The 11,294-nt window shown below is 42.2% G+C and overlaps 1 protein-coding gene across 1 annotated transcript; it reads left to right on the top strand.

Moving 5' to 3' along the window:
• Positions 1-3,776: 3,776 nt before the first annotated feature.
• Positions 3,777-7,569, top strand: rbfox1l (RNA binding fox-1 homolog 1, like; the record flags this gene model as incomplete). Its single annotated transcript, XM_024141798.2, has 10 exons — positions 3,777-3,937; positions 4,075-4,128; positions 4,256-4,348; positions 4,433-4,490; positions 4,723-4,782; positions 5,561-5,699; positions 5,823-5,862; positions 5,964-6,031; positions 6,811-6,892; positions 7,083-7,569. Coding segments are annotated over 10 exons (800 nt in total), but the record flags the coding sequence as incomplete, so codon positions are not given.
• Between the last annotated feature and the right edge of the window lie 3,725 nt (positions 7,570-11,294).

Below are 11,294 nucleotides of genomic sequence, written 5' to 3'. Positions count from 1 at the left end.
TCACAGGAGCCCCGCCAGGGAGGCGGGCCAGGCATTGTGGTTGACCACCCTCCCCCAGGTCTAATGCGCAGCCTGATCCCTCATACCCTCCCCCAGCAGGAAACAAAGCTCCTCCCACACCTGCAGGCAGGATCATCTTTCGTCCTCCCCTGACTATAGTCCCGCCACCCCAACTCAGGAAGTACCAGGAGCAAACACCCACCGATCACCAGCTCAGACCAGAGAAAAGAAAGAGAGGACCTAAGATGAAGAGAGGCCTACCCTAACCCCCACCCCCCTATCAGGGCCCGCAACCAAACGAAGTAGTGGGCTGACACTCTGCAGCCATATTAGCACGCGGTAATGCGGTGGAACGCTGGGGTTCCGGACAAATGATAGACTGTGTGAGGTGTGGTAGCAGGGGGACTAAATAGAAGTATTGTCCAGGAAAGAAGAAGAGAGCGATAGAGAGACCCCCCCCCCCCGCCCAAGGAGATACTTTGTAATTATCAGATATAGTTTTATTTTGGTCTATCTGTAGCTACTGTATGTGTTATATGGGGGAGAATCAATGTTGTTGTAACATATTTCTAGGGAGTCGGACGGGTTGCGATTTTATTTCTAATCAACAGCAACATGTCATACAAGGTATTGTGTGAGGATCTTTGTCAAGTAACCCACCCCCCGATCCATGGAACCAACACAGAGGTAAAAAACAAAAACAGAAAAACCCCTGCTACGTTCTATAGTTTTTGCCAAGCTCCCAAACTCCTCCTGTCCCCAATTGTAGGGAATATCCTCTGACAATCCAGAGCCCGAGCAGATAGGGCAAAGCTGAGAAGAGATTCATTTTAAAGGAATCCCCGCACCATCTCTCTCTTTCCCTCTCCCATATTATCTGGAAAATTAGAGCAAGCTAATCCCAAAGCCGTTAACATGCAGATATGTCTGTGTAAGAACATGCACCGGCGTTACTGGTAGGGGCATTCTCGTACGTCCGTAAAGAAAGTGATGAAAGGAGAGTTAAAAACACAACACAGTATTTAATGTAAGGATTATTTAATTAACATGGTATATTGGATATGGCATCAATTATTAAAGTAAGTTAATCAAGGTTCAAAAATTAATATTTCCTACTATTTATTTCCATATAGCTACAGCACAAAAGACATGAGTTGATGGGATCTTTATGTATTTTCAGTAAGTGAAACAATGCCCAGTTTATGAACTTATAATGAGGAAAACATGTACATGTATGTTTAATGTCCAGTGTCCTTGTAGGTTTTATTACTGTATGGTTATTACTCTAGACAAAGACAGAGGGAATGGGAATAAAGGTCAATGCATGTGACTATGAAGTCCTTTCCCGCCCCCTCAGCAACGCTCTTCTCGGATGTCATTAAACTGACTTTTATGGCCCACATATTATATTCCATTCACTAGAGCCTGACTTACAAGGGTCCTCCTGATTCGGAGGAAAAGTTGAACTGCCGCCACACATCATGGAGGTGGGGGGTCAACAGGGAAGGCTGAACGAGGTGACCCCTCCCTCCGAAATATCGGCCAGGTCAGAATCAATTTTGCATCAGTGACATGAACACCAACATCCAACCAACCCACCCACCCCTTTCTTCACTTCCCCCTCCCCTCTCTTCACTGTCCCACTTCCCCAAAGTGTGTGTGCTGTGTGTTGTGTGTGATGTGTGTGTGTGTGTGGTGTGTGTGTGTGGTGGAATTGGTGTGTGGTGTGTGTGTGTGTTGTGGTGTGGTGGTGTGTGGTTGCTGTGTGATGTGTTGTGTGTGTGTGTGTGGTTGTGTGTGTTGTGTGAGGAGGATGTGAGGACGGTGGTGTTTGTGTGAACCATGCTGCCATGGGAAGCCAGTATTATAACAACACAGCAGTTAGCCTGATTATTGTACTGTTTGTGTGAAAAGCTCTCTCTCTCTCTCTCTCTCCTCTCCTCTCTTCTCTCTCTCTCTCTCTTCTCTCTCTCTCTCTCTCTCTCTCTCTCTCTCTCTGCTCTCTCTCTCTCTTTTCTCCTTTTTCTCTCTCTCTCTCTCTCTCTCTCTCTCTCTCTCTCTCTGTGTGAATGTGTCTCTTCTATCCCTCTCCCTCTGTTTTCTTACCCCACTTATAATACATGCCCCCTCGGAATCTTGAGTAATGTATCTTAAACCCTTTGGCCCAGAAAAGCAGCACCGTTGACCCCAAACTGACAATTTAGAACATTCAAACTTTGACCCGTGCCCGGCCTATGGCCTCCCAGCTCCCATCCTTTCACAACCCAAGCTTTTTGCGCAAGTTCGCTGCCTTGTTCACTTTATTTTTGTTTAATGTTACTGTATTTATCGTCGCTCTGAAGACATTATGCACATTTCTTTCTATCAGCCTTCCGTATATTATAATGCTAATAATACCTGTGTTTTTCATTTTGCATATTAGGATCTGTATTTTTGATTTGCATTCATATTTATCTGCATTTCACTTTGATTTTCAATTTAAAGATATTTTTCACTTTGCTAGTTTTTTCTTGCCATTTGTTTCTTCCTTTTCACATTGCACTCTGCTCCCTCTCTCCTATCTTCCCCACCTGCTCTCGCTCACTCCTTTTTTGTTCTTTGGTGTAATATTTTTTTCATCTTAATTTTCTTGTTGTTTGGACTCATATAATCCCTTGGTTTTGCGAGGGACAATAGACAGACACTGGCATCGTGGTGCCATTTTGGCATAGTGAGCTGTTTGGTTCTTGAAGCACATTACTATATCCTGTATGGTTTTGCATTGGGGGCATTTTAATGAGATTATATTTGAAAATGTATTCCTGCAGGCTTACTGTTTACGTGTCTATATAAACTATGTCACCTGAACTACCTAGTTATTATGAATTTCTAAGTATAATTCATCACAATTATGTTCAGTATGATATTGTATTTAGTTACAGTTCCTCCAAAGTATTTCTGTTGGGGAAGCTGTTACTTTCGGTATTGGCTGGTTGTTTATAACTGAATCAACATGACTATGTAGCCTAATATTTTGTTAGTGGTACATCAGAGGAGGCTGTGGCAGGAGCTATAGGAGGACGGGGCTCATGTAATGGCTGGAATGGAATCGATGGAATGTATTAGTTGGTCTATTCAGAGGTGATCAAGTGCATGGACCAATTGGCAACATGTCTTAGTTTCCTCTGTTAATCTCCCCCTTTTTTCTCTGCCTTTCCCTTGAAACCTTTTATTATACTTCCTGGCTCTCTGTCCTTCTATCCTCTCCTCTCCCCATCCTTTCCCCATCCTTTCTTCTTCTTCCTTTCTCTGTCCTTCTATCCTCCTCCTCTCCCCATCCTTTCCTCCTTCTTTTTCCTTTTCTCCTGTTTTCTGTCTTCTATCCTCCTTCCTCTCCCCATCCTTTCCTCCTTCTTTTTCTTCTTCTCTGTTCTCTGTCCTTCTATCCTCCTCCTCTCCCCATCCCATCTCCTTCTTTTCTTCTTCTCCTGCTCTCTGTCCTTCTATCCTCCTCCTCTCCCCATCCTTCCTCCTTATTTTTCTTCTTCTCCTGCTCTCTGCCTTCTATCCTCCTCCTTCTCCCCATCCTTTCCTCCTTCTTTTTCTTCTCCTCCTGCTCTTCCTCTGTCTATTCATCTTCCTCCTTTTCTTCCTTCACTCCTCTCCTTCTTTCCACTTCCTCACTTCCTTTCTTTCCTCCTCATCTCCTCTATTCTTCCTTTTCCTCCTCTTCTTCTTCCTCTCTTCCCTTCCTCCTCCTCTCTGTCTCCCAGGACGATGCCCTGGTTCCGGGTGAGTGACCTCTGACTCCCAGGCTCTGAGCGTGTCAGTGTCATCAGGGGGTGGAGCAGGAAGTGGTAGCGATGAGGAGGGGTCAGGCAAGGCCCAGCCCAAGCGTCTCCACGTCTCCAACATCCCCTTCCGCTTCAGAGACCCGGACCTCAGACAGATGTTTGGGGTGAGAGACACAACTAGTGGTTATGTCCAGGTTTATTATCCTACGAGACATGATGTCATCCTACGAAACATTATGTCATCTCTTATAACCTCAGTGATAACCTGTGGACAAGATTGTGATCTGGTTTTGTCTTTCAGCAATTTGGCAAGATCCTGGATGTGGAGATTATCTTTAATGAGAGAGGGTCAAAGGTGAGAGACCACTCAATATCAGAAATTACAAACTGAACGAATGAAACCTGGTTGCCCTATTCTTTTTTGCCTTACCAAGACAATGACAAGTTGGACAATCAGAAATGTTTCTCCTTCCGTCTCTCAGGGTTTTGGGTTYGTGACCTTTGAGAGCGCAATGGAGGCAGACCGAGCAAGGGAAAAACTGAACGGAACRATCGTTGAGGGGAGGAAGGTTGAAGTGAGGAATAACTATCTATAGTATGTCTATCTTGAATATCTGTCTGTCTGTCTGTCTAAGAAATTGTACTCTCTGTCTGTGCAGGTGAACAATGCTACAGCCAGAATAGTCACCAAGAAGCCCCAAACACCTCTTGTGAACGGTGAGGTTTCAAGTAAGATACCTAAAGTTATTTGGACACATCTTTCCGTGGCATGTGGGAGGGGTTGGCCATGCACTCTGTACTTCTGAACTGTGTCTGTGTGTTCCCTTTATTCTCCATGATCTCCACTGTCTCTTTCTTCCTTTACTTGTTGTTTAACCTCTCTTTCTCCTTCTCTCAACATCTCCCTCCTTCTCTCTCTCTCTCTCTCTCTCTCTCTCTCTCTTCGTAGCCCCTGGATGGAAGATCAACCCTGTCATGGGAGCGATGTATGCACCTGAACTCTACACCGGTGAGTTTCAATGTGAGTTTTCGGGTGAGTTTGATTACTTCAATATTAGCTTGTCCTTGTAATATATGTTCTAGTACTGTATCCCTATCAAACCCAATCGGAATTCATGACCCCTTGTAGCGGGGGTCAGTCAGACTCTTGTGATGAGGCCTTGCTACCTCATCACCAAGGAGGAATACTATTTTGGTGTAATGGTTATGACGTGGGTTTCCCGAGTGGGAGACCCAGGTTCAGATCCCACCTGTGATACTCAATCTCTCTTATCGATGGCTCCAAGAAAGCATGCTCCCTTGGNTCTCTCTCTCTCTCTCTCTCTCTCTCTCTCTTCGTAGCCCCTGGATGGAAGATCAACCCTGTCATGGGAGCGATGTATGCACCTGAACTCTACACCGGTGAGTTTCAATGTGAGTTTTCGGGTGAGTTTGATTACTTCAATATTAGCTTGTCCTTGTAATATATGTTCTAGTACTGTATCCCTATCAAACCCAATCGGAATTCATGACCCCTTGTAGCGGGGGTCAGTCAGACTCTTGTGATGAGGCCTTGCTACCTCATCACCAAGGAGGAATACTATTTTGGTGTAATGGTTATGACGTGGGTTTCCCGAGTGGGAGACCCAGGTTCAGATCCCACCTGTGATACTCAATCTCTCTTATCGATGGCTCCAAGAAAGCATGCTCCCTTGGGGGAGTCAATGAACCTGCTTATAAAGGCAGGGTGGCTACAGTACATATCCTAGTGGGTACTGTAAGCTCTCTCTCTTTCTCTCTCTCCTCAGTTGCCAGTTTCCCCTACCCCGTAGCTGCTCCCACCCTGGCCTATCGGGGCTCACCACTGCGTGGGCGGGGCCGGGCTGTCTACAACACAATTCGCTCAGCTGCTGCAGCCGGACCCACTGCCATGCCCGCCTACCCTGGGTAAGATCATTTCTATCTTCAAAAAATCTATTTTAAAAATGAATAACCATTTCCATTGTGAGTGTAAGTAAATGACTTAATTTTCACTGTTTAATGTGTGAATGATAGAATGTCTCCTTTCAGTGTGCTGTACCAAGATGGATTATATGGAGCTGAAGTCTATGTAAGTAGACATTTTTCTTCTGATTTCATCTTATTTCAGATTGTCTACCTTGTGTTTGGCTAAAAGCTTATCTTGTCTCTGAATGTCTTTTTTCCTATTAGGGCGGGTATCCTGCAGCGTACAGAGTTGCCCAATCACCATCCGCTGCCACAGCAACATACAGTGATGGGTGAGCAGCAGCGCCCAATGACTGACTATGTGACTCTGTTTGTATGAGGATTTCAAGGACTTTTTCCTTCAAATGGGACTTAGAACATGAGATAAGCAGCACTCTAATGTTGAGGTTCTGTGGTCTTCAAGTCTGGTCTATGGAGCCTCACTGTTTGTTTTAACACAGTACTAGCACACCTGTTTAGTAACCTGGACGGACATAGTGAACGAAAATCCAAGACACTCAAATTAGAATGATATGTTTGGTATGGTATGTATTAATTTGTGGATGTCCATCATCCATTTCGTATGATATGTTACGAATGACAACAATTCGTACAATATGTTAAGAATTTGCAATATGTATGACACGAATTCCAATTTATTGTGGCTAACGTTACCTAGGTCGCTAACATTGGCTAGGGGTTAAGGCTAGGGTTAAGGTTTAGGAGTTATGTTAAAGGGTTAGGGGAAGAGTTAGCTAACATGCAAAGTAGTTACAAAGTAGCTAAAAAGTAGTAAGTAATTGCAAAGTTTCTAGCTAAAATGCCAAAGTTGTCCGTGACGAAATTCGAACATGACGTTTGCGTTAAACGCCCACCCATCCACTCCGAACCGCCCACCCTCCTTTCCTTTTTGCCTTAAGTAACCTTCTGTCTTATGTAACCGTACCAAACGTAACATATCATACTAATTTGAGTGTCCCGGATTTTTGTTAACTATGTTACGTCTAGTCTATGAGACCATGCTGGTTTAGTATGTTTTCTCATTTGGGGTTTTGTTTTGTCTGTCCATCAGATATGGCCGAGTTTATGCTGCTGCAACAGATCCCTACCACCATTCAGTGGGACCCACGGCAACATACGGCGTCGGAACAATGGTGAGCCTCTTTAAAACTCATAAGCAGCACCACTCCAACGTTTAAAGTGTTCATGTGACCCACTAAGTCATCCAGACCATTGTTTCTAGCCACAAGCCAGACTTTAATCGAGCCTCAAAAAGGAATCAGTCTCAACCCGCCAGTGGGCACCGATCCACCATCATCTATCATATCTTCTACTTATTTCTAGGCCAGTCTGTACAGAGGAGGATACAACCGCTTCACGCCTTACTGAGCTGCCCAATGGGAGCCTGGAAGCCGTTCTGTGACCCCGCCACCTCGTCCGGGATTGGCCAGTCCCAGGACAACAACGCAGGACAGGTTATGACATCACTGAGCTCTGTGTCACCTCCTGTCTGACTCCCTCCACTTGGAGACGGTCAAATCCAACCGACTGGACGTGTAAATACTGTAGTAGCTATTCACTATTTATTCTATCAGAGAATACATATAGGATAAAGCCTGATCTAATGTATAGACAGTTATTTAAAACCTTTATTTTACACTTAATCTGTATTGTTTGTGCCACTGATTTGTTCCAGGGTTTAAGAATGTAAAGATTTCTGCCTCCGTACCTGGATTATAAGCTACTCTTTCACTATTCTAACAGAGAGAGTTGAATGTGAGCCATTTTATTTTTCATTGGCTGGACTTCATGGTGAAATACTGCAACTCAAGTGGCACAACGATACTGGTTTCTCTACATGGTGACCTTTGTAAAAAAGTTTTTGATCAACGTCTGAGCTTTTGACTTTTCAAGAGTCAAATTGTAGAGTACAATGACATTTTATACAGTTAAATTACTTATTTTTGATGACACTGGTTTTGCCAATGATGTAGCGCACTGTTTGAGCACGTTGAAGTGTGTGTGTGTGTGTGTGTGTGTGTGTGTGTGTNCTGTCTGACTCCCTCCACTTGGAGACGGTCAAATCCAACCGACTGGACGTGTAAATACTGTAGTAGCTATTCACTATTTATTCTATCAGAGAATAAATATAGGATAAAGCCTGATCTAATGTATAGACAGTTATTTAAAATCTTTATTTTACACTTAATCTGTATTGTTTGTGCCACTGATCTGTTCCAGGGTTTAAGAATGTAAAGATTTCTGCCTTCGTACCTGGGTTATAAGCTACTCTTTCACTATTCTAACAGAAAGAGTTGAATGTGAGCCATTTTATTTTTCATTGGCTGGACTTCATGGTGAAATACTGCAACTCAAGTGGCACAACAATACTGGTTTCTCTACATGGTGACCTTTGTAAAAAAGTTTTTGATCAACGTCTGAGCTTTTGACTTTTCATGAGTCAAATTGTAGAGTACAATGACATTTTATACAGTTAAATTACTTATTTTTGATGACACTGGTTTTGTCAATGATGTAGAGCACTGTTTGAGGACGTTGAAGTGTGTGTGTGTGGGAGTATGTGACGACATCAATACTCAAAGCACAAGCTATAAGAGACAGCAATGGCACTGGTATTGTTAATGTGCACGGTAATCTTTTTTTAAATGCTTCTAGAACCCGAAAAATATCATTTGCATAAAATGTACATATGTTTTTGCTTTCCTAACAATCTACCTCTGATTCTAAAAATGTTTCACTTGTCAAAAAAGCATTCAGGAGCCATTACTTCTCTGTCAACAAATTAACTGTAACAAAACATTTTTTCTTATTTTCATTGTTGAGCTTCTATCCATCTTCTCTCTGCTTTACATAATGCTCAATGCTAAATACTAGCTATTCGACAAACTTCCCTAACCCACTTGATCATTTTTCTATGGCAGCCTCATTCTGGGTTTTACTTCGCTCTGCCTGATGAGCTTGTAATCTCTATGGTGCTTTCCCTTATTTCCTCTGTCCTGTTAAACTCTATGACGTTGTGTCTGGTTTCCTCTTCCTGTTCTCTCGCCTGCATCTCTCCATTCTGTTTGAGAATCTGTGTTCCATCCATAGAAATAATCAGATGAGTTCTAGTTCTATGGGTCATCTCTCCTTCTCCATCCTGTACTCTAGCTTCACTGTTGTTTATTTGCTGTTGACCTCTCAATAAAACATTGTTTCTGTTTCCCTTTCCTCTCCTCTCTTTGATTCATGTCATTTTCCTTTCTCTTTTTCAATGCCTCTTTTTGCAGTCCTTCACTATTCTGCTCAAACTTAAATTCTCAGTGTTCCTTTTCTCAACTATAACTGTACGTTTTGAGGCTGACTCATACCAGTGCAAGAAGGTTGTGAGTGTTTTACAGAAATGACTGTCTGCATATGTTTATGCAACTGTTTCTGGTTCAGTACCTTTGTACTGTATGGACTGAATCTTAACTTAAGATCAGCGCATATAACTTCATATTTGAGTTTAGTATCTCAAATGTTGTATGTGTGGTTCTAGGGGGRCTACAGTATAGTACCTAGACACCCAGCCCTGTGCMTGCCTTGCTTTAGTGTSTGGTCTTACTRCGTGTGTTTCAACCTATGGRCTAAACMTCTTCTTTATGCAAAGTTCAGCTTTAGTTTTTGTATACTWATTTCCCCTCTTTCTTCACAGCTTCGTTTTCCTATCTTCTTGGAAGTGGAAAAAGACTTCTCTTTCCAAGCTTTACTGTTGTTGTTCTGGTTTTTCTCACTATTTCTAAGGGGAACTTAACCCTAACCTTAAACCTACGAGATATAATTGMGGGTTGGATAACCATGCCTACAATATCAATTTSAAATAGAAACTAAAGTCACACTTTATCATGGTATTATTCAATTTCAACAACGGTTTGACTGTCATGCCTTCATCAAGGTATTTTTACATCTAGTAAAAATGTATAATATGGAAAACTATGTCTTTTTACTTCTACTCTGCTGTCCTCTCTCTCTCGCTCTTGGTCTCTCTCTTGCTCTTTCTCTCTCTCGCTCTTGCTCTCTCTCTTTCAAACTCCTCTGCTTTCAAGTCTGTTATTTTTCTATTTTCTTTTTGCATGGATATCAGATGTATAATTTCCCCTTCTTTCAATCTAATAGCAATTGTAAACTTATTTAGCTACATTTTTTCTCATGTTTCTTCACTCTTTATCCGTTTCACCTTTTCTGTATTAATCTTATGGCTTTCTTTCTTCACCCTTTGTCTTCTTCTTTACTGACACTATTGTCTTCATTTTCTAAACTTTATTTCTCTGCTTTGACGCTTTCAAATAATTTCCTCACCATCTTGACTCTGTATCTTATCATGTATTTCTCTAAATTGTACATTTCCTAGTTTCTTTCACTGTAATGTTACCTTCCTCGCCTCTTACTTCTGCTGTCCTCTTCTCTATTTTCCCAACAGCATTTCTCCTTTATTTTCCCCTAAATTGTCATTTTTCTAGGTTAATCTTTCCTCTTTCTGTCTTCTATTTACACAATATTGCTTTTTCTTTTCCCAACTTCTGTTTCTGAATTTTATTCCACGTTTCCTCTGCTACTGATATTCTGCAATTCTTTCCTCTTTGTTTCAGATGTACTCTTTCTTTCTAATCTCTCCTTTTGCTTTTTACACACTGTCCTCTTCGCTGTCTTGTAGTCATCTAGCTGTGCCACTTTTACATTTCTTGTCTTTGATCATTTCTGTAATTCTGCGTTGCTCTACACTTTGGTATATACTTTCTCTATTAACATGAACTATTTCCTAATACTAACAGTACAACCTCCTGATTCTTTTACCTGACTTGTGAGTTCTATCTTTCTGTTTGCTTTAAGCTAGATCTCATTTCCAATTTCTTCTTTTTCTGTTTTCTGTCATTTATTTTGCTTTCCTATTTTAAAGTTTTCTAAATGTCCATCTTCTTTTACTTCTCAGCTGTCATTGCTTTCCTTCACTCTACTGTGCTGTCTATTTCTTCTATTTTTTGTTTCTCTATTACCTCTTCTTTCCCTCTGCTCCTTCTGACCCTCTTTAGGACCTCTTCTTTCCCTCTGCTCCGCTCTGTCCCTCTTCAGGTCATGCTCTTTCCCTCTGCTCCCCTCTTTCCCTCTACTCATCTCTGACCCTCTTCAGGTCCTCCTCTTTCTCTCTGCTCCTCTCTGTCCCTCTTTAGGTCCTCCTCTTTCCCTCTGCTCCTCTCTAGGTCCTCCTCTGCTCCTCTGTCCCTTTTCTCACCCTCTTTCTCTCTGTCCTTCTTTCCCTCTGCTCCTCTCTGACCCTCGTTAGGTCTTCCTCTGTCCCTCTTTAGGTCGTCCTCTTTAAGCTATGTTCAGTTCTTTATCTTTTATGCTGTTTTTCTTCTTCTCCATTTACCTGTTCTGAATGCTTTCCTGTCTTCTTAGCTCCTGTGAAAAACTGCTTTCATCTTTCAGTAGTCTAGTCAGAATCTTCCCTCTCCTCTCATGTTCTATGCCCCTTGCGTTAATTTTTCTTTGAAGTCAGCTCTTTTCTCTTGTACC

The sequence above is a fragment of the Salvelinus sp. IW2-2015 genome, unplaced genomic scaffold (genome assembly GCF_002910315.2).
Source record: "Salvelinus sp. IW2-2015 unplaced genomic scaffold, ASM291031v2 Un_scaffold2753, whole genome shotgun sequence".
NCBI lineage: Eukaryota > Metazoa > Chordata > Actinopteri > Salmoniformes > Salmonidae > Salvelinus > Salvelinus sp. IW2-2015.
The sequence above is the reverse complement of the archived record's forward strand: the minus strand, read 5'-3'. Positions and strand labels throughout refer to the sequence as shown.